Source organism: Chaetodon auriga, chromosome 7 (genome assembly GCF_051107435.1).
Source record: "Chaetodon auriga isolate fChaAug3 chromosome 7, fChaAug3.hap1, whole genome shotgun sequence".
NCBI classification, from domain to species: domain Eukaryota; kingdom Metazoa; phylum Chordata; class Actinopteri; order Chaetodontiformes; family Chaetodontidae; genus Chaetodon; species Chaetodon auriga.
The window spans coordinates 23216676-23240126 of record NC_135080.1 but is presented as its reverse complement, the minus strand read 5'-3'; the positions used below and the strand labels follow the sequence as shown (position 1 = coordinate 23240126).

Sequence of the window (23451 nt, the reverse complement as noted above, 5' to 3'; positions counted from 1 at the left end):
TCACCGGCCTTTTGACCAGTGAAAGGCTTTAATGAGGAGTGTGAAGGTGCCTGTTGACTCACAGATGACTGCTGACTGGCAGATGCACGTCATCAGAGCTCTGACAAACATGTTGGAGGAGGTCTGCTGCTCATCGAGGTTGGCCTGCGTACAGAAAAATGTATTCACGCACATGTAGGACACGGGTGTTTCAAAAAACAAACAGAGACATGGATGGACAGAATGATGCAATTTGGAGCCTCTAAACATCCAAATCTGACTGCGTGATGGCTGATGTCACTAATATGTTACTCTAAATATAAGGTTGGTACATGTATGACTGAAGCCTCATTACAAGCCTGTTTTTTGAAAAAAAAAAAAAAAAAAAGAAAGAAAAGAAGGTAGGAAAAATGAATGGAACTTAAAAATTAAGATGGAAGTAGAATAAAACTAGTAATTACACACAAGCAGGAAGACAAACCTCAATCCAGTCAAAGATCCTCTGGTTGTCGGCCTTGTCCTGCAGCAGTCTGTCCAGCTGCTTGGTCAGCTCTGCAGAGCTCAGCTCCTTCTTTTTGCTCTTCTCCGACTCGTCACCCAGAGTGAACTCCACATCCTAGATAACACCATGGAGACAGAAACGGGCTTCATGCTCATCTTTTCAACACACTGCTCATGTTACATCTACTGAACTTCTCATTCAGAGGCTGAAAATAAACTGTTCTGCAGGTTTCTTGTCATTTATGTAATACATAAATCATCTCTATTGAAATTTAATCCTGTTAGCAAATCTTCTATAGCTTTCAGTCCCACAGTACAGTCTCACAACTACACCACAGGCTTCTTGCTGTAACACGTCACCTTTTCTGTCACAAACTTGTTGACGTCTTCGTTCTCGGGGAGGAAGTCTTTCCACCGGAGTCCAGCCTCTCTCCACATTGTGCCTGCCTTTTTATGGCTCTGATGAGGGACATACAGATTGGATTTAGACTGATGGATGCACTCACTGCTCACACTGTCACCAACAATCATCACAACCTCATCCAGAGTTACAGATTTGCTTAGTGTTCAAGAAGTTTTATACTCTATATAAGTTATATAATGAAAGTCTATATAATAGTTGAATTTGAAAATAATGATTGGAATATAATGTATCAGTAGTCAAAACATTCAAGAACCCTCAGTGGTCTCTTCGATAGAATATAATATACACAAGGGATTATAATTTATTGGTTCTCACCATTCCTTTGCAGAGTAAAGTCAGGATTTGAACCAGCAGGACTCCAGCTTTGCCCAGAGGGATCAAAGGCTTTGAAATCTCCCTGGAGCCAGACAAGTTCAGCATAGGTCAGACATCAAAATAACTAAATAAAAACAACCCAACAGTTATCTTTGCTTGCACTTTTCCTTTCCCATCATGCTGAGGGCCTGGACTAACCTGAAAAGTTCTCCCATGGGGATGCCTCCCTCATGGAGCATGGGAGTGATCAATTCTGCCAGGTAGAGCCAGATGTGGGGGATGTCTATAGCCATGTCTTCAGCCACCTCCAGGATTTCCTGAAGCCTGAGGAAACACACACATACAGGCATATTCAAGTTTATTCAAGGTTTAAAAGGATGAAGAACACGTTCAAGAGGACTTAACAAATGGGAAAACCAAGTAATATGGCACCAAATTGACTGTAACATATGGAAAACGGCTTTTTTTGGCGAAGCACAGCGTTTTAAAGATTTTTCATTTCAGCAACAGCCTGAAAAATATTATGTTTCAGTGAATAATTTCCCAGTTAAAGCCATCGTTCCCCCTGCAGGCTCCGGTTCATTTTAGATCCTGCTGTTGTATGCTTTACTTCACTCAACTACAATACATCTCACAGAGCAGCCTGGTCCAGCCACACTTGCTGTTGGATTTATATACAGTATTTACTTATTAGAATATTGTCTTTCTACAGGTTTTCTGTGAAAGTCAAAGACAGGCTTTACACACAATATATGTACAACTCCCACTGCAGCCCCTCTCTGGGGCTCCATACTGACCCTTTATAGTACTGCTGTGTTGGGAGGAGGTTGGTCTTAATGAGCTGGTGCAGCAGCAGGCCCATGTGCTCCCTGGCGATGGTGCTGCGCTCCAGCGTCGACTCCAACCCATTTCGGACAAACACAAACAGCAGCTGAGTGCTGTTCATCTCCTGCACACACTGCAGAGCCTCCTGTTGGGACGCAGAAGGACATACAGATTGTTGAAAGTGTTACACGTCCAGTGTGAAGGATTTACTGGCATCTAGCGGTGAGGTTGCAGACTGAAACCAACTGAATACTCCTCACGCCTGCCCTCTCTCTTCAAACATGTAGGAAATCTTATGGTGGCTGCAAAAAACACAAACAGACTACACACTAATGAAAACACATGGAATTTTATATTCCATTTCTGGCATATTCTGCCAATACATCCTCCTAAATCTTACACAATGGTCCTTTACGGCCGCTACATGGCTCTTAGCAGGTGCTGACATGCTTCTGTTACTGTGCCTGTAATGGGACTCACAGTAAATAATGCATGCAGGGGCTTCAGTGTAAATGTTTGTTATTTCAGCTTATTCACAGAGGCCTCTCTCTGTTCATTGACAGGCCTCCTACAATCGTATGAGAGCTAAACATCTTTTTGTGAAGCACCGACAGGAAATGCAATGGATCGAAAAGGAACAGATCCGTGTTACCCTGTGAGGGAACCGGCATTTCTTTTCATTTTCATACGCATATCAGTGTGTACCTTCATGTCGTTGATATGGAGGTACTCCTCGATGATGGCTGTGGACTTCTTGTTCAGCTCTTCCTCAGTCAAAGCAGGCTTGGTTGAGATCTGGGCAGGCGGAGGGGTCGCAGCTGTCTCCCTCTTAGCTGTTGACACAAAAAAGAAATTTAAATTCTCTTCTATTTATCTGAAGCTAACTCCGGACAGTGTTTCCTGGGTGCAGATAACCTGTTTTTTGTGTCAATATTCTCTTTCTTTTAGGTGGAATTTAAAACTTAAAACTACAGTCCTGGCGTCATGCCGCCTACCGTTCTCCTTGCTCCTGGCTCTCTCTCTGCTGCCTCTGTCTCTGTCTCTTTCGTCCGTCATGCTTGCGACTCTGCGGACAGGATCACCTGATCCACGCTGCTCCCTCTCCCGGCTCCGTTCCTCATTTTCCCGGCTGAAGCTGCGCTTGGTGACCTGCAGCCGGTTTCGATCGCGGTCGTCCCGTCGCTCGTCCCGTCTCTCATATCGGTCGCTGCCACGATTAGAGCGGTCATAGTTGTCACTGCGATCTCGACTCGAGCTGTTTCTGTAGAAAGAGGTAAAACAGAGTCAGGGAAAGGTAACAGACTGAGTCTCTGCAGGGTCCCACAGTACATGTGTTGGTGAAAGATTCTGTCTGAATTCACAGAGCTGGCTTTGAGATTTGCTTCCCGTTCCTCACCTCTGAGGAACTCGTCTGTCTGAGTCCAGTGAAGAACCTGAAGAGGATGAAGGTTGCTGTAAGGCCGAGAACCTGTTCAGAGTGCTAGTGGCTGGACGGCCGCCTGCCTCTGAGCCTGGGGAGGAAAATACACACATGGCGCGTGTTGAGTTTCAGCTTTGAGGTGCTCGACTGGATACTTATTTGATGAATAACCACATCAGTCCAGGAAACCTACCAGAATCTGCAGGTTTGGTACTGGTGCCACCGCTGCTGCCCTTACCCCAGCTGCCCCATGTGCCTTTACCTCCTGGAGCAAGCAACTGATTGTTGAAGTCAAGAACAGGAGTCTGAAAGATGAGACTGATGGTTAAAAACACACTATAGCTGCAATGATTAATCAATTAGTTTTCAAGTATTAAATTAATTGGCAACTATTCTGATTATCAATTAATCTGTTGAAGTAATTAAAAAAAGGAAAAAAAGGTAAAATGCTCAGATTCCAGTTCCATAAATGTGGATATTGTCTCGTTTCTTTACTCCTCTATGACAGTAAACTGAATATCTTTGTGAAGTGGACAAAACAAGACATTTGAGGACGTCATCTTGGGATTTGATCTGATTTCAGATTGACATTTTTACCTTTCCTGACATTTTATAGATCAAAGAACTAATCCATAACTCAAGAAAATAATGAACAGATTAATGAACATTGAAAATAGAGCCCTGAAACACACTACCTGCTAAAACTACAGGACACAACATTAAAGGAATATTAACAGGTATTTCTGCTATGTCCTATTTCAACTGAAGTGATGTTCTGATATGGAACAAGTCTGTGACGGAGTGAGAAAGAAATGGTTTGCTGTAAGTGAAAATCCAGAAACTTCAACAGGGAAACAATGAACTTCATAGTGTTAGCATCGAACTGATATACTACGATGTACATTAACACTAGGTGAGAAGTCGCCTTTCTCTCCTACCTTTGTGATTTTGCTAAGGCGAGAGGTGTCAATAGGTCGGTTCTTTGAGATGGGCACTGTATTCCAGCCCTCGTCCTGTGGAGGAGCACCACGGCCAGAGGTGTGAGGGCCCCCACGTCCTCCCCCACCCATCCTGCCTCCAGACCCACCGCCTGACTCCTTCTTGGAGACAAGGGCTTGCTGCACCTTCATCTGCTCCCTGTGCTCCTCCAGTTCAGCGTCTTTGTGGATCTGGTCGATGGTCTTGGGGCCTTGGTCGCCTCGCCGGGGGACCCAGTTGTTCTAGGATGGGTTGGAGGGAGAGATTGTGAGACCAGGGCAGAGATGAGCAATGGCAAGTAATTCAATGACATGGGAGTTTTGGATGTTGAAATGAAATACAATCAAAGGCATCAATTGACTATAGTGTTCATGAGAGAGACAAGAGCTGAAAGGGATCAAAAGCTCGACATCCTAGTGACTCTTAACTCTTCAGCCTTTGCCTAGAAAGGAAAAAACAAAGTGTGTGTTTCACAGTTAAATTGGGCCAATGTGCTGACTTGAAGCAGCTGATTTTGGCATGTAAAAACACTTAGGACAGCAGGTTTTGTAACACTGTGTGGGCGGGACTGGGAGCCTAACTACAGGACTGCAGCATTCCTTCAGTGAAATAAGCAACAACACTCAAATGAACTGGCTTTATAACACGGCACTGGAAATGACCATGAGACGTGATCTAATGAAAATGCTAGATGCTCTTTTTAATCGATGAATTAAAGATATGTTAATTCAGCCAAAAGCAGAAGTAAGTTAGCATGCTACTAGATGAGAGAGTGTGTGTTGAACAGCCTATGGCACATAGCAGCTGTGTTTGGGAGTTGCATTGCATTAAAAACTTGATAAAGACATTTCTTTCTTTGCCTATATATGAAACTCACACAGGCCAGGGCTAAAGCACCAGTGTAGGAGTCTCAAGGGGCTGTGACAACACTACCCACTGTCACAGACTACGCCCAATTTCTAACCCTAACCCATGAATCAGCACTAAATATGCTAAAAACAATCATGCAATTAGAAGGAAATGATTAAACCTGGGAGCACACTGATCCTTCAGTAAACAGGCAGATGTTTAATGATCAGCAAAGTGTGACATTTCATCGCTGCATTCATAGTAATATGATGCAATGCCTGGTTAAATCTGATGAACTCATGATTAATTATATTTTGCTGTTAGTAGTCTGGCATACAAATGTAACACTCACTGTTATCTACCTTTCATATGGAGTTAGAGAATGTTTTGACAGTTCTTATATGGGATATTTTGACAACAAGACTTGGCAGTGGTGGTAGCTTTGGACCACGGCCAGTCATTTCATGTGGTGCGATTGGCTCTGCTTGCAACTTCTTCCCTAGAGTTGAGAGAAACAGCTACAACTCTTCAAGCTATATACTCTACCCGCCGAAGGTCCAGCACATCCTGTAACATGAAGCGGATCCTGGAGGTGGTCTTCCTCTCCTTTATGATTTTCTCCATCTGATTGAAGTACTGGTCCATACGAGGCTGAGGATGATCACAACAGTTTAGTCAGTCGCTTACATTACAGCTCAAAACGAAAACTTGATCTAACCGCACATTAATAAGCATGCGTATGCACGTGATGTGACATACCTTGGCCTTCTCAAAGTCTAGGTCCTTGCCGATGGTGGACAACAGTCTACAGAGGCACTCTAGGGATTCCTCATCGTGGTTTTTCAGCAGCTTTACAATGCAGTCATGCATGATGACCTCTGTGAGCATTTTAAGCTTGAACAGCTCGCCAATGAACTTGATGTTGCCCAGTGAACGCCTCCTGGCCTTGTCTTTAGCATCTTGTAGCTCGTCAATGAGCCGCTGCTTCTCCTCCTCCTGCCAGACAAAAAAATGTCACTTATAAAGGGTGACGGAAAAAAAACAACAGCAACATTGTTGAGGTAGGATGGCAACTCATTTTCTGAGAGGCAGTATTATACCTCCGAGGCAGCCTCCAGCTCTTTCTGCTTCTTCTCAAAGATCTCGTCATCATCTTTGTCTTTTTCAAACTCTTTCTGGCAACGATTTAGCAGCAGCTTGCGGAAAACCACAGTGACTCCTGGCTTATCTGTAGTAGGGACTTTAAGCTGGACACAGCAGAGAAACAGTATATTAAAAAAAGAGCAGGAAAACACAGTGTGTAGGGATGTGTAGTGTAAGTTGCTTCCCAGATGCTCAATCCCATTGCTTAGATCAGTGGGGCAGACACATGCTGCTAAGGTCATTCAAGAGACATCTGTAAACCAGGACTGCCAGTTATCACATATTATTCCTGTTTTACCATTTATCAAGTTACTGTTTCAATTTTTTGACATATTTGTGAAACACTCTGAATTATACATCTGAATTATAAATTAATAATACTTTCATTATTTTCAAGTGTGGCTGAACTACTTTCCCCAACTTAAATGATTTTTTTGGTCAATCGTGCTTGTGTGTTACGGATGTATTACTGTGTGTTGGTGTGGGCGATGTGGCCAAAATCTTCTATCACAATATATGTAATTTCATATCATGGTAACGGTATACATCATGGTATAGTAACTGTTCCGTAAACTTCCATATAAACCAAAACAACTGCCTTTCCTTTCAGTAACAAGTTCTCTCTCATCTGGGGTTGGTTGGGATACCTCCAGCTCTGTATTTACAATTTCACTCTCCTCCTCCAAGTATTCTTGACACTCTTGTTCAGCGGCAGTGGGTGAACCAGCCATTACTGCCATCAGCTGTTGCTCCCATGTCATGCGTGGTGAGCAGACCTGCAGCTCAAATCACGTTACCTTGCGAGGCAGCTGGATTCGTGAGATCAATCAAGAATCCAGGCCTGATTTGCTTCATAACCTACCCTGCATATACAGCACAGACACAAAGGATAGCTTGTGGTAAAAACAGTAACGTCAAGTCAGTCTCTACCTGTGGACACATGTCTACCATCACACAGCATATACCATCATGTTGACCAACCTGGCTGATTGTTAAAAGGTCTGTCGTGACATTTCCTACAGTCCATGATGCTGGTGACAGATTTGTAATGGGTCTACATGCACTTCCATAATCAGTAGCTGAGTATCTGCAAGTATCGTCTTCTTGAACTGATAAAAAGGCCCAAGGTGGTAATAGGATGCAGTGCTGATAATCAATCAGCCTCACAGTGATATAACAGGGAGTTACTGATCACTCCAATCAGCAAGTAATTACTGTCATAAATAATCTTCCCTTGGAGCAAGTACCGGTCCTTGTGTTACAGATGGCGCCTGCTATATGAAGAGAGAATTTATGAGTTGTTTGTAGCTTAAATGTTTTGGAGTTAGTCAGCCATTAAAGTGTTTAGCTAGTCTACTTTTAACTGCTAGAGTTTCTGATGGCGTATGTTTTACTGCTCTGTCTCCCGCTGTCTTTACTACAGAAACAAATCATCTGTCAACCAGTCACAGAATGATGATGATGATGAGCTCAAACAGAGTCTGAAAATCATACTGAGTGCTTTCAAAAGCAGAATGGGAGAAATGCCACTGGATGAAAAAAAAACTGCTGCACTTGAAAACATACTTGGAAAAGCTACACTAATACAGAATTTATGTTATGCTTTTATGGAAGCATTTCAGGTTTTAAATGAAGCAGGAAAGGGCAGATAAAGGGTTTCTTATCTTCAAAGTCTTTTTCCATAAACGGGTGCAATTCTTAGAAAGATGAATGATGTAAAGAAATGCTTGGCTTGTGTGAATTTAGTGTAGTCTCCAGAAAAATGTATAGTTTTAGAGGTTTAAAACGTCATTGTGCAGGCCCTTGGCCTTTTACATGGGAAATGACATGTACTTAGGTTCATCATATCATATCAACACACTGCCACATCCAAGCTTATTCAACACCTTTCCATGTTATATGTCGCACTACTTACCCCCATAAGGCAGCGGCACATGTTGGCATAGGCCACCGAAAAGTCTGGCTCGGAGATGGCCTTTTCGAAAGTCAGATCTATGACTCCTTTCAATCTCTCCTCAGTGTCAATAGTCAATTCCGTCACTTGTTTCATTAGCTGTTGAAACTTTTGGGGGGTCAGTTTGTTGAGGATGCTCCGAACCCGTTTAAAGAGCTCCTGGGTCTTAATCTGCTCTGGGTCGTTCTCTTCATCCTCGTCTGTTGCGCGGCTGCGAGAAGCTTTCTTCGTTGATGGTTTCCAAGCCTTCTCTGCCTTGTTCAGCTGCACGTCGTCACTGAGTGACATGCTGGTGATGATTTTCCTTGGTTCTTTCCTCTGCATCTGCTGAGAGCGACGTGGACCACCAACTCCAATGCCCATACCTGGAGGCTGGGAGGACAGAGAGAGGAGGAAGGGACAAAGACGTCATTGCATTTATGGGCTAAGAACTTCAAGTGTAGAGCTCTTGGACTACATTAAGAAAATGTTGACTTACTGGTCCCCTGCTTCCTCCTCCCATGCCAGGCCTGCCGAGGTTAGCGAAGGAGGGTGTGAAGTCAGGGCCACAGTTCATTCCTGGTAGACGACTGGGGTCCAGTTGACGCAGAGGAGTCTTGTTAGCCTGAAAAGACAGAAATGAGAAAGCTGTCATCTTTATGCAGTTTTGTCAGGCACTTTCATTGCATCCCATCAGGGCTTCTGTGGTGATCAAAGACCAGCAAAAATAACTTGCACTGACTTAAAGGATGTCTTTTTGTTCACAGAAGGACAGACTGTCTATTGCAAGGGAAGGTAAGTGTATTTATAAGACACCATTTAAACTACAAAGAGGCAATTTCTAAGTGCTTTACAAACAGCAAGACAACATATCTGGCCATGTCTTTAGCGTGAGAGGTTTCACCTTGTCTAGGACAACATCACTGATGGCTGGTAGACCCTCAGGCTTGTTCATGCTGGCTGAGATAAACTGGAAGCCCAGAAGAAACTCTCTGTCATACTTCTTCTTTTCCTCTGTGTTGATTGGCTTCCATTGTTCTGAAACGGAAAATGAGCAGAATGTTCTTTTACCAAACACATTTGCAACATTTCAAGTTATAGTTTCCTCAGTATTAACTCAAAAATGAAAATGGGGCATAGTGTCATAGATGCAATGCACAGGCGAGCTGCACTGCAGAGTCTAGCAGAGTATAATGATCCCAGGTCAGTGTATCTGTAGATACATATGTATACATATATACATATAGATAATGCCACATAATGTCCACAAGGTGGCAGAAAGGCTGGCAAATGAATGTGTGAATAAATGAATGAAGAGGTACAGTACAGTATATGTGAAGAACATCTGTGGATACATTTAAGAAGTAATATTTAATGAAGTTAAACAAAGGTGCTGAAAATATTTATTGCAATTTATTTCATTTACTACTATTTTTCATTCCAACGGGAAAAAAAGAGTTGCAAGAAGGTGTGATAAAAAGTGTCAAGACCAACAATTCATGTACAATTTAAAAAACACAGCTCTTTGTGGCTTAATGTTCAAATGTTATGCGTTGCCATCACATAACCATGGTAATAGGACCACTCCCTCATTTTCAGCAAAGCAAACATTAACATAACCAGCTTACAAATTGCTAACTTGTGACTTTCAGTAAGATAAGATCATTGTTCACACTGAATCGTTAGCATAAGGCACTGAAAGGTGTCAAGGTTCAGAGACCCACCCTCTTTGTACTGGTATTTCTTGTCAGTGTCAGTTGGCTCAGGAGGATCTGGCTGAATGTTCTCAGCGTCCAGCTTGTCCTCCTTGTCCTCCTTGTCTTCCCAGGTCAGGTCTGCCTCCTCTGGGGCAGGAGAGGAAGCAGCAGGGGGCCGGGTCTCTGGTGCTTGGGCGGGGGCTGGCTCGGGCTCTGGCGGGGCCACAACCTGCTCCTGGTTGAAAGATGGGAGAGGGGTTAGGTGACAGTGAGGCTGCAATCTTAGAATGGTCAAATGGTTTATATGTAAAATAAAACCACAGTCGGAGGCGACATTAAAACTCAGACAGCGAAGCCTCTTTACTCACTGGACTGTGACATTCAAGAGATGATTTGAATGATACAGAGTTTTAAGGCTTAAAACTCTGTCTTTGTTAGCATCAGTGGGTTTGGAGTAAATGAAGGCTCATTACAACAGGCTGCAAAAGCATGGAAATGAACGAATAGATGCATTACTGCACACACACAAACACATACACACCTCTTTAAAGGCATCCAGGAGGTCTCCCACTGCCTCCTTTTTGTTCAGATCCTTCATCTTCCTCTTTTTCTTTGGCACAGACACAGCAGCTACAGACAGACAAACACAATGAGCCTCAGATCAGCAAAAACATATCTGACAGAAGAGTTTCTAATAATGATGGGGGATTATTATGGCATGTTGTAATTAACTGACCTTGCATAGTAGTTTCTACAAGGGCAGGGGTGACAGTCGGGGGAGGAGGAGTGTCCTCCCTCTCCTCTGCTGTGGGAGGGGGAGGAGTGGGCACTGTTTCTGGGGTGGTGTCAGCTATGGAAACCGTCTCTGCAGGAGATGGCTTCTCTTCCTTGGCAGCGGACTGGGGCACTGGGGTGTCCTGTTCCTTGACATCGTGGGTGACTGGAGGAACCTTGTCTTGGACATCAGGCTGGGCGGGTGCTGCCTGGACAACTGGATCAGAAGGGATCTCCAGGACTGTGGGTGCAGGCTCGTCGACAGGTGCAGGTGTGGCCTGGACAACTGGCATAGGCGTTGCCTGAATGATGGCTGTGGAGGACTGTACGATAGGCTGCTGGCTGATGTCAGGCTCAGCGATGGGGCTGTCATCACGCTCAGCCGTATTAACGGCGGGCACCTCTGGGTCTTGAGGGGCCGGCAGCGGCAGGCCGTTGGGAAGGCGGAGCTCCTCTGGCTGTGCAATGGGAGACTCTAGAGGGGCCTCCAGGTGAGTGGGTGGCAACATGACCGACAGCCTTTCTGGCTCCTCCTCTGCAACACCATTAGTGGTGGAGGGAGGTGCAAGGGGAGTGTTCGAAGAGGCTGCTGCCTCCTCTGCTTCAGCTTCCTCCTCTTTCACCACCTCCTGCGCTGCCTCTGGGGCCGTCTTGTCTGTTTTGTCTTGTGCAGCAGATGTGGGGACAGGGTCAGGGAGGGGTGCAGGGTAGGCGGGCACCTCAGGTGCTGATTGGGGGGCTGGAGTGGGTTCCCTTGGAGGTGGGGGAGCATCCATCACATCCGCAACAGGAGCGCTGGGTGCAAGTGTGGAAGTAGTGTCGGGAGAGGTGTTCTTTGCTTCTGATATTAGAGAGGGTGAAGGGGGCTTAGTGTTCGTGTCAGAGGAGGTAGCCTCAATGGGGATGGGGTCACTCTTAGCAAGTTCAGGGGTCTTTGACAGAGGAGGGGGAGTAGGTTTCCTTCTGTCATCTGGAGGGTCAGAAAAAATGTTGTTGAAAATCATTATCATTACTACACTATTCAGTACATCAGCTCAATTCTGTGTTTACACTCATGCTGCTGTCTAAATATACTGCCCACAACGTCAAAGGTATTCATGTAGACATGGAACCACATTCACCAAACATTTAAGGGTAGTGCAGAAAAGATGAACAGTTTTCTGGTATGTGCATCTTGAGTGTGAACCACCCATCTCCTCTTACAATCCCTAAGCACATACTTCAAGCCATCCACTTCCTTAAAAAAAATCAAAAATCAAAAATCAAAAAATGAAGAAATAAATTTACATTGTAATGGATTGCCCTCAAACAGCCCTCAGTACACGCCAAACAAAACAAAAACTTAGTTACAATAACTGGTAGTATTGTGACAGGTGACAGCAGAGTTCCATCTGAAGTGCAGCTGCCCACAGCAAATTTGCCAAAACAACTGCCACATTATCTAACTTAATTTTCCTCTCAGACAAGCCGCCCCGTGGCTGTCACTGGACTGCCTGGTGAAGCTTCAGATGAAAAGCATGTCCCAACAATGGAACAGTCAAAGGCTGATGGTACATTCCTCAACACATAGGCGGTTGATGGTTACAATGTAGTGTATGAACAGATTTGTGTGCTAATGGAGAATCTGTAGGCATGGGACACAAAATTTTGGTAATGGAAGCTTTTTGGGCTCCACCTATAATGATACATGTAAATGGTCTGGGTGGAGAGGAAAGAGGTGGAACACACTGGCCGAAATGCAATCTTGGAACCCACTGGCTATCATCTGATCTGATTTTAAAAAGAATTGCTGCATTCATATGAAGATATCTGCTCACAGAGATTGGCCAAAACACAGTCAGACCTAAAACAAGTTCTGATCGGACTGTAAACAATGACCGGCCCATAGAAGAGGAAGTCTTAACCCAGATATCCGTAATCTAAATATCTGCTGGCAACTAAATCGTCATCAGATGATAGCCAATAGGTCCTGAGATTGTACTTGATATTATCTAGGTAGAACTCATGAATCTCTTATTATCCAGAGGCTGTTGTCTGATATCACTTGGTCCAGTTCCTGAAGGCTGAAATAATGTAGTGCCCTTATATCCACACAGTTGAACTGTTACAGCATGTAGGCTTACAGAACGCTGGTCTGTTTTAAACAGGTTTATTTCCCCGTTGACCAGTTACTATAGTAAGTAAGATCATTCATGAAACATGAGGTCATACATAGCAATGAGGTCAACACCAACCTTTCTTAGCTTACAGCTCCATAACTCAGTAAAACAGCAGAGGAAACCATTAGCTGGGAACATGTAAGCGTCATGTGATAGATAAAAATAAAAAGCATTGAGAGTACTGCTGCTCAAGTTGAAATTAAGACTCACTACAAAAACAAATGGTAATTCTGAAAATGCAAATAGACAAATAGGAACATATTTATTCTGTAGTCAGTTTGGAGTATGTATGCAACAAAATAGGTAAATGAACAATGCCAGGATGACAATTAAGAGGCTGTACTTGTATTTTTGTGTGACTGGTTCTGTGCATGTGGCACTCACCTGGTCTAACCACTGCTGGTGCAGCAGCAGCTGTGACGCTCTCACCGTTGGCCTGGGCCACTGCTGTACTTTCTGTTCCAGATATTGCTGTCTGTTGGGAGATAGACACACACCAAAAAGTTAGGTAACACCTAAGTGGTGAGGACAAAACTCATTTTTCCACATGATTTGGGGAAGAAGAAAAAAAAAACAGGTTTCCCATTAGCCACACGTCAGGGCATACATCATTTTGACTTTGGCAGGTTGTAGTGTAACACGTTTATGAGGGCTGGCAATCTGCAGCATTCCCCATAAAGTAGTAACATATGGACAGCACAGGCAAGTAAATTCTTGTTTCAAATGTATTTTACATGTCATAATAGACAAAGCTGAAAGTTACAAGACTATTTATAGATGATATATTTCTATTTATGGACCCCACGTAACAACCATGGACTGTAAAAACAATTTCTAGGATATATTAAATATGAAGTGACTGTATATACAGGCTATGGTAACAACTAATAGGTTTCAAGTTTACACTAAACAATCCATCACCGATGCACTCATCTGATAACTGATCTGTTTTATGTCTTTTATGTCATTTCACTTAACTCCAATTTCCCAATTTGCCTGAGAGAATTGAACGGGTGCCTAAAAATCAAACTGTAACAGTGTGCTAGTGTGTCTGCAGTGTTGACTGTGTTTGGTCATGTTGAGATATTGTAGCTCACCTGTGGTGGGGTTGGGGTGGAGCCACTGCGGCCCCCTGACATAATCTCCTCTGTAATGTCTCGACCTCCTTGGTTAGGGTCTCTTATTCTGATCTATGGAGCAGAGGGAAGAGATCAACTGTCAGAAAACATATGATATGATGTGAGGGAAGAGTGACCTTCCCATGATGCAACGCCTACAGTGGTCATCCCTTTATGTGTTTACAGGGCTGTGCAGAGCAAAATCAATCTGTGAATATATCTACTGCAGCAGTAGCCTGTGATACAGCTTTGCAATGTGTGTGTGTGTGTGTGTGTGTGTGTGTGTGTGTGTGTGTGTGTGTGTGTGTGTGTGTGAGAGTGTGTTTAATACTCTAAAACTGTGCTAAACAGCTTGTCTGGGTGGAGATTGATCTTGTTTTAAAACACTGATTTAAAATGAAAATGTCTCAGTGTGGCTGTAGTCAGAGCCCCTTGTTTATGTGAGGTGAGGGTTTGTGTGCGAGGCAAATCGATGATGCATCAGTTGGAAGTTGTAGTCTATTGTGCAAATCATGTCCTCTGTACCATACCATAGCACTGGTGTTGTACCGCATCAATCTCTAGTTGTGATAGCAAATGCCATTTGCAGAGATTGGAACACTGAGCTGTTTCACTGTTAGTCTAGATGATGGGTTTTGATCCAGTTTTCCCACATCCTCTTCATGTACCCCCCTCTCTCTAGGGTTACTTGTCTGGTAGCATTCCAAGAGTTCCAGGTTTTCTGCTACTTATCTCAGGGCACCCTGGGTGGACATTGTTGATACGAGCGTAGTTGCGGATTCACTCATACTGAGGCAGGCAAGCAGCATTAAGGACCTTGCCAAAGGGTTCTCACTGGATACCCTGTGCCCTGACCGGGATTCGAACCCCAGTTGTGTTAACTGCTGTTGATCAATATATAGATAGATAGATAGAAAATACAATAAAATCAATGGATCTACAATAAAATAAATTACTTACGGCTACATGTTTATACAAGAGAGATGAGCAACACAAATTTAGCTCTAATCTCATAGAAATGTAGAAAAAGATTGATGATGACTGATACATATCATTGTCAGCATCTTACTAATATACAACTTTAATAAAATGTTCATTTCTCTTTCTTTACCTGACATACGCTAGCTTAACTTACTATTTGGACAGTCGCTTCACTTTATGTTAGCTTGAAATAACGTATTGTGATAAGAAACGAACGAAACTAGAAAAAGGATTTCCTTTGGCAAACGTTCGATGAGGAACAGCAGCTTTTCTTCTGTTGCTACTGCAGTGAGGCTCCAGAAGAGATTTGGGGAGATGACCCTTAAATAAAACTATTGTTATTATTTAATTTATTATTAATAACTAATAACTATTCAGTTGACGAACAAGGAAATCTTTTGGATTTTAGTTTTTAGCTGTTAAATTACTTCCGATGATTGTTTGTGTAAATCACTAATACGAGAACAAAACCACTTTACAGATTGAAACTGTATGAATTTAATATTAATGATATTCTATGTATGATGACGTAACTTGTACTGCTCATTTGAAGCTTAATACTAGGTCTGTTACGTCCCTCCATTGTGAGTAAACGGTGGTAAATCAATGTCACATGCCTGTTCCAGTGTTGAACTGCACTACTTGTGGTCCTTTATAGATGCTAACAGACATTTTACACTCTGCTACAATTCTGCGACAATCTTGTGGCCTGTGCTACAAAAATTTCAACCTCTGTAGCGTCAGTGCTATGTGCAAAAGTACAGCCCTGGTCAATGACTCGCTGCCTCTGACTCAATGAAAGCTACATTTCTCACATTGTGAACACTGAGGCACACCAAATCCAAAAACTAACCGCCATGCAAATTCCTCTGCTATACAACTGAATGTGCTTCAGCTTGTTACACACCAGTACAGCTGTCTGACTGAGCAAAAATGAAGTCAATCAACTTTAAGGCAAACTGTCAAACAAATTCCACTGCTGGTTTAAGTTAAAGTTAAGTTAAGTGAAAAATGTCTGCCTCTCATGAACACAGACAACATGAACTTTTCTGGGAGGCAAAAACAGAGGCAAAATCTGATCGCTCACTCTCAAGGAGTGTCCATACATTACGAACACATGCTTTCTATCCAGCCCTCTTTTTCTCTCACGCAGACACCACATTGCTGCTCAAGAAGTCAGAGCTGTCATGAAACTGGTGTGAGCCACAACGCTGCTAAATAAAGTGACGCACAGTCACTGGACAAGGATTAAACTGTAAAAGTTAACAGTGAGCTGCCTCAATACTGCTGCACTCCAGCCTACCTTTGGCTTTAAGAACGGCAATATTTGCTTGTTGCTACTGACCTTTACCTGGTTCAGTCCGTCAGCAACTCCTGTCCCAGAGGATTACTAACTCTAGCGGGCCTCTCTCATCCTGGGGCTGGGGTAGCCGTTCCAGCAGACTCTGGGGTTGGACTTTAAACCCCACAAAGCAGGATGGTGGGTGGACGTAGCCAGTGTAGTTTTACCTCAGCTCAACTCACACACATCCAGGCTGTGTTAGAGAGCTACACGCCGGCAGAACAGGACAGAGCAGGGCTGGGTCTGACAGTCAGTAAGCTAGCTAGCAACTTGACTCTCTCTCTCTCCCTCCCTCCCTCCCTCCCTCTCTCATACGCTGAACAGAACAGGGGAGGGAAAAAAAGGATAAAGCGACTGGCCTTGTAAAGCTATGGTATTGGAATGCAGAAGCCTGCCCACAGAGACTAACAGACAGTTAAAGGGGCCGGAGGGGCAGGGTAGGGGGGAATGGGAGGGTTTGCAGGAAAAAAAAAAAGTATCCTTATCAAATGAGCTGGGGCTAGCAGGAGAAACTCCCCCTTTTCCTCATTCTCTCTGTCTGCTCGGTCATCCTGCACACACAAGTCACTCCTCAGATTTTTTTCAGGCTCACCCCTCCTGAGAGCAGAGGAAACCAGCACAGGAGGAGGAGGAGGCGGGGGGTGCCACAGCAGCAGAGGAAGGCTGGTTGGTTAGCCCTTCCGGCTCAGAAGGGGGAGGAGACCGGTGGCCACGTGGAGCTGAGCTATGTGCTGACATGTCCTTCACCCCCCTCCCCTCGAGATATTCTCTTTGACACACAGCGAGAGGGAGAGCAAGAGAGAGGCAAAGTAGGGAAAAAAAGGCAACTCGCAAGGCTCAAACTTTTGCATGTCACCTGACACTAAAAGGGACAAAATCTGGTAAACTGAGGCAATTTAAAGCATGACTGTCATGGGCTAGAAAATTCTTCAACACTCATTTTAAAATGTAGGGAGTATATACACACTTCTTCAACTACATAAAAGGTGTGTACCTTTGAGTAGCCTTGTGGTTTGACGTACACTGTCCTGTAAATGCAAGGTCACAGATTAGCCCACGCTAGAACCTTGTGTCCTGTTGACATGTCCTTTAAGCATATCTCTACCTGCTCTCTCAAAGCGCATCACTCCCAAAAACTAAGAATGCCAAGTTTGCGCCTTTATGTACAATCTTAAGGTTGAAGAACAAAGATCACTCACACCAGCAGATTTGTGCTGCAATTCCTCCACTCACTGTCTGCCATCTAGAGTTTTACCATGGGAGTTTTACATTTTGTGTGGATGCACAGGACAGAGACAGTGAGTGCACACAGAGCCTGGAGGCCGTGTTGTAGCAACGGCTGGGGCCCATGGGAATGGGCCAAAGTGCACCCCAGGCAACCACAGTGTCTGATAAGCAGCCAAGTTCCCCAATGCAAGGGACTGGACATCATGTAAGTCTTGTGGCAAAAGAACAGAGTCCCAGCATTTCACAATAACAGCATTTTCCTGTTAGTATTAGTAATTACAGGGATTCCAAAAGAACTGGGACACTATGTAAAATGTAAATAAACACAGATTACCTTCAACAGTAAATGAGCTGTGTTTACTGACAATGGCTTTATGATATTTTCCTGATCCCATGTAGTGATATCCTTCATATAATCACGTGTTTCATAAAAATCATATTATCACCTGTTACCAATGAACCTGTTTACCTGTGGAATGTTCCAAACAGGTGTTTTTGGAGCATTCCACATCTTTCGTTGCTCCTGTCCCAACTTGTTTGAAACATGTTGCTGTCATTAAATTCAGACTAAGCATAGATTTACAGTGCAATGAAGTTTATGAAAACATTAAATGTAAGGCTGTAAAAAGGTATGTTTGAGCTTCCATGAGGAATAAACTTTTGTCATACAGATCAAAAATTAACCCCAAACCCACACAAACTGTGGCAAAAGCTCTAAGCTAGCCAGAGAGCACTGACGGAAAAATGTGCAAACACAGCCACTTGATAAACGTGTTCAAATAGCTCAGGTTAGTGCCTGTCCTGCTGCTATCAGTTTTTACACAAGACTTTTGCACTGATGATTCAGAGTATACACCTCTGAATGTTTCTAAAGATAAACATTAGAAAACAAAAATGAGTCATGTAAGATGACCATGGAGATATGTCACTTTGGCTGCATTCTTTGGTTAACTGAAAAAAGTGAAACACTTTAAAAAAAAACACCTTGACAGCACAGAAGACAATATCTGTCATTCTAGCTTGATACAACGGTCTGAGGAATTTGGAAAAGTCTAAAAATAATTTTTTCAAATGTAACCAGCGTCACAGAAGTCTCAAATGTAAAAACGATGATTACATGAGAGGCACAAAGTGGGGCTTCAGTTCACAGGGAGCTACCACATACCAGGCGAGGGCCATCTTAGAGAGCAAAGGAAACACTAGACATACTGTGGGAGCGGGGAAGATGTCGTACAGCAGCTTAGTCTTACAGCACACCAAGTTAAGGTCAAGTTTAGCACTATCTGTTTCAATCAGTCAGCTGAACTCTATGTCCACAACCAAGAGTGACTCTTGAATCATTTGTATTAATTCAAAACCATCAGGTCACTGGATTACTGTAAAAAAAGCATCATCTCTATCTAATCGTTCATATTACTTCAAGGGAGTTGACAAATAGCTCTGAACGACTGAAAGGTCAACCCAAAAAAATTCATTTTCCACATTCCCCAATTCCATTTCTACACCTAACTCTGGCAAACATTGTTGAGCTCATGATGGACAGTAAAATAAATATATAAACAGGCTCAAACTTGATGCAGAAGACATCATTACCCACAAAGCAACTCAACCAGTTCAGTCAGAAATTCAGGTGTTATGCCAGTAGCAGCTAAAGTAGCCTCGAGCTGCTCACCTCAAGCCTCAAGAATAAGATCTTCACAGCATGAGATTTTTTTTTCCATTTTGAAACTTGTTCATCAGACCCAACTGACATTTATCAGACTTCACACAGCTCCCCCTGGAGCCACAAAAGGCTTTACACAACTGCTATTTTTTACATATGCAGTAGTACTACCAGACAGAAGACCTCTCCTGAAGCTATCGTCTCAAATCTGAGTGCAGTAAAACACATAAAATCTTGTCATTTCTTATATAGTCGTGTTGGCTGAAGCAGTGCTGAAGTGTATCAGTATAGCATATGGTTAGCTAAGTAGTGAAGCATTGTGCCAACTTAAACTGACACAAGAGAAGTGGACAGATTTGTATTGTTTGAAGCTCTAATTAAGTTTTAAAGAATGCAGATAAACAGCTCAAAACAGCTTGTAGAGCATAACAAATACAGGACCTGAAGCCAAGCTATTATATTGTGCATCTGGAAGTCCAATTATTTACCTTGGTGAGATTTTCCCCACACACAAACTGTGGTGGTCCCTCACTGATCTGGTAAAAGAGACTTGTTTACTGAGTAATAAAAGGATGGAACCACATTATAATGAACATTTTTACATATTCACTGGTGGCTTTCTTCCTGTTTGGAAGCAGTTCTACATAACTCAACAGGCAAACCTCAGCTGTGTTTTGACTAACAGGAGGGTATATTCAGAAGACTACTTTATAACACACTTTATCTAAACAGATCTCCTTTGCGCCTCACTGACTTCAGTCTATCAAGTTTACATGAGTGTGACAGTTGTGTACCTTGATGTATAGTCTTTCACATACTATCATACACGTTGCAGGAAACAGCACAAACATACAGTACATAGCAGTGTTGAAGCCTTTTCCCACATTAAAGAGCTAAATATATGATGTGGCTCTGACTCTGCGATATCACCAAGGTGTACACACAGATGAGTATTTTTATAGAACTGCAATGATCAGAGGAAGCTTCAGTTTATTATACAATAGCTGTTTGGGGCTGGACCTCTCTCATGAGTAGAAAACACATATATGAGGTATTTAGACTGAATTAACATAAAGGAATAGTGTCATTTATTAAAGTACATGATAAACACAGAGACACAGATCTTGTTATAACAGGGCAGATAACTAAATTTTCCATTTTGCATTAACTGTTATTTTAACCCTTTGTTAAAAAACCCTTTCTATTAACATATAGTTGAAGAATATAAAGGCCTACTCTAGGTTTACTTGTTATTAACTCTAATAAAGTCCTAAGTAGGGGGTATGGAAATCCTGAAAGTGATATCCATTCTCAATAAGACATTTCAAAGTGTGAGATGCTTTCTGTAGCAGTATGCTGACTGTACCTGTTTACGTTCCCGTTTGGTGGGGATGTGCTGTGGAGGCTGAGGTGGTGGTTGCTGCTGTTGAGGGGCTGGGTTCATAATGACGGGTGCCGCCTGCACCGAGGGGGTGAACTGAGGCTGGGCGGGGTAGTAGGCCCCTGCTGTGAATCAAACAGAGAGAAGGACGTTAACCAACATATACTGACTTAATCCTTTAGCTACAACTTGACACACACACACATCAGTCTGTTAAACACACACACAGCATATACTAAACTGTACAGCTAGTGTTTACACAACAGCATCACAGCCTATACTGCTAATGTTCCGAAGGTCCTGCTAGTGTACTTTGAGGCAGCGAGTAAAGCTCCCTCTAAAGCAAGAAGGTTTGATTTCTTTAGGATTTGCTGAACAACTGCAATCTTGTGTCCACAGCAGTTATCGTGCCATTACAGTGAGGTAACTGCACTTTTGGAAAAGTCCCTGTTATGTGAGGATGTGTTACATTTTAGGCACCCATCAAAGCCTCTAGTAAAGAACAACTTAAAATCTGTGGAAATGTACCTCATTATACTTCAATTCCTAGATAACAAAACTAAACAGTGTTGAAGTTTGGGCTTTAGTGTTCTGACAAAATTCCTGTGAACACTGTAGAGACACCTTGCAGGAAAGAGCTTACAAAATTGCATTTTTTAATATCTCTATCACAGCAGCATGTCAGTATTGGAACTCTGTATCAGGGTAAAAATAAAGTTATGATTAATGAGTGCATGGACAAATGTATAAAAAATACATGAAGAGGTCGGGGACTCCGAAAGACAAATACGGATCATTTAAATTAAATAAAATCAGTCAGCTTACTGGATAATTTCATTACATACCATGACAAAATCATTTGAACAAACCATGCCAGTATCATTTATCATCCAACTATTTCAGCTCTACGCTAGTTTTCATGCAGTCTGAGTAACTAATGATTAAGATTACATATCAGGTGATTGTAATTTAACATCTTCAAAAAATACCACAAACTATAATTGCTTAATTTCCACCAGACCCTCTCACATTGCTGCCTCTAAATACTTCTGCAGTGGAGGAATACATCTTAAGGTACCTGCAACATGCAACTATCAATCACGACAGTTCCAGGAACGCACTTGAACAGACGCCACTTTCCACCAGCTTGTACACTTTTGTGCCATCTCAAAATCCCCGTTCATGTTGTATCTGAATGCAAGTTAACAGAGGCAGACATGGCATCTGGAAGGCCACACAGGTAGGCCCTCAGACCATGACACAGCAGTCTCTCCCCCTGACCAGCCCTGCATCTGTGTTCCTTGTTTCTTAAGGCCGTGCATATTTATCACATTCTCAAATTGGTCAAGAAAGCTGCTGCCAATGTGACTAAGAAAAAAAAAAAAAAAAAAAAGGTTTCCATAAGTTCAAAGAACCAACCGAGCTTACCCGGTCAATAATGTCAACAAGACATCCAACCACTCACTGATATTACCTGGCCTTGTAACTGGCCTCAGCTACAGTTCAGAACCAGCTGTAGGCCACATTCAAAGGACTGGAGTAAAAGAAAAAAATCCTCAGATTGAAGAGGCCTCTCTCTCAGCCCGGCGGTAGCTAGCTCCTGCTCTGCCTCTCTCCCCCTCTGCAGGCATTTCAGTCTAACTCACATTACTGAGTCTGCATTGTTGCCCAGGAGCAGCACAGCCTAAATATAGTCAAAACCCCACACCGGCTGGGGGAAGAGAGCACACGAGAGGGAAAGGGAGGGAAGACAGACGGAGGGAGAAAGACAGAGAGAGGGAGAATAGGAGCATGCTCAAAACCAGAAAGTCAGAAAGACACTTTCCTTGGACAGTGTCCCGATATAAATAAGAGGCTTGAGATATGACTCACAAAGTGCAAGAGACTGAGACAGCAATGGGAGGGGGGCTGCAAAGAGACACACTATCTGGGCAGCACTTACCCTCAGAGTCCTGCTGCTCTTGAGACCCACGGTTCCCCATGTTGAATGTCTGCTGAATGCAAAACTGCAAAAAGGAGAGGGGGTTTTTCTTCAAACCCCCTCTCTAACTTCTTCCTGTCCTCTCTACAGGTGCCCTCTCAGAATGACTTCTTTTAATGCTCAGCCCTCCCTCTTCCAGCGTGTCTCTGTTATGCTCCTCCCTCTGACCTTCCTGATTCCTCCCTGCCTTTCACTTTTTTTCCCCACCTTCCACCCTCCCTCCCCCCCTCCCTCCCCCTCTAGAGAGTACTGGCAGGCAAGCGTAGCTTCTCAGTTGTGTCATACAGAGTGGCTCTGATTTGCAGAAGACTCCCCCATCTCTCTCTCTGTCTCTGTCTCTGTCTCTGTCTCTGTCTCTCTCTCTCTCTCTCCCTCTCTCTCTCTCTCTCTCCACCATGGACAAGTGATCTGACCCAGGCTGGCAAAGATGTCACAACCTACTGCACATGGGGTGGGCTGTGTGTATGTACATGTATGTGGGAAGAGTTAAGCAATTCACTCAGCTTGTGGGACAGACTCTTAAAAATAGTCACTGTACTCCGTCAGCACAGTGTACGAGTGTGTGTTTCTACCTGACTGCTAGAAAAGGACTGTGGTGAGAGAGACTGTGCCAGTGAGAGGATTGAAGCGGGGCGTTGGAATGATATTCTGGGATTATTACTATGCACTTAGCAGAATTTATCATGGGCATTGTGGGCCTTAAAGCTGGAAAGCCTCACCATATCCAGATATACAGTATACCTGTGCCACTTTCTTGACCC

At 43.3% G+C, this 23451-nt stretch overlaps 1 protein-coding gene across 4 annotated transcripts in view; it reads right to left on the bottom strand.

Annotated features, from left to right (window-relative positions):
* Positions 1 to 23451, bottom strand: part of eif4g1b (eukaryotic translation initiation factor 4 gamma, 1b) — a 39688-nt gene that overhangs the window by 2013 nt on the left and 14224 nt on the right. For all 4 annotated transcript variants that reach the window (XM_076734666.1, XM_076734668.1, XM_076734667.1 and 1 more), the window contains 23 exons: positions 20695 to 20834; positions 14095 to 14187; positions 13382 to 13472; positions 10801 to 11808; positions 10606 to 10694; positions 10092 to 10299; positions 9272 to 9405; positions 8867 to 8992; positions 8350 to 8760; positions 6392 to 6538; positions 6051 to 6287; positions 5838 to 5942; positions 4403 to 4684; positions 3658 to 3769; positions 3441 to 3555; positions 3040 to 3305; positions 2750 to 2877; positions 2017 to 2189; positions 1418 to 1543; positions 1220 to 1301; positions 841 to 939; positions 461 to 595; positions 63 to 144 (listed from right to left, as the gene is read on the bottom strand). In XM_076734666.1, coding sequence (XP_076590781.1) covers positions 63 to 144; positions 461 to 595; positions 841 to 939; positions 1220 to 1301; positions 1418 to 1543; positions 2017 to 2189; positions 2750 to 2877; positions 3040 to 3305; positions 3441 to 3555; positions 3658 to 3769; positions 4403 to 4684; positions 5838 to 5942; positions 6051 to 6287; positions 6392 to 6538; positions 8350 to 8760; positions 8867 to 8992; positions 9272 to 9405; positions 10092 to 10299; positions 10606 to 10694; positions 10801 to 11808; positions 13382 to 13472; positions 14095 to 14187; positions 20695 to 20834 — 4389 coding nt within the window. The remainder of the gene's footprint in view (positions 1 to 62; positions 145 to 460; positions 596 to 840; positions 940 to 1219; positions 1302 to 1417; positions 1544 to 2016; positions 2190 to 2749; positions 2878 to 3039; positions 3306 to 3440; positions 3556 to 3657; positions 3770 to 4402; positions 4685 to 5837; positions 5943 to 6050; positions 6288 to 6391; positions 6539 to 8349; positions 8761 to 8866; positions 8993 to 9271; positions 9406 to 10091; positions 10300 to 10605; positions 10695 to 10800; positions 11809 to 13381; positions 13473 to 14094; positions 14188 to 20694; positions 20835 to 23451) is intronic.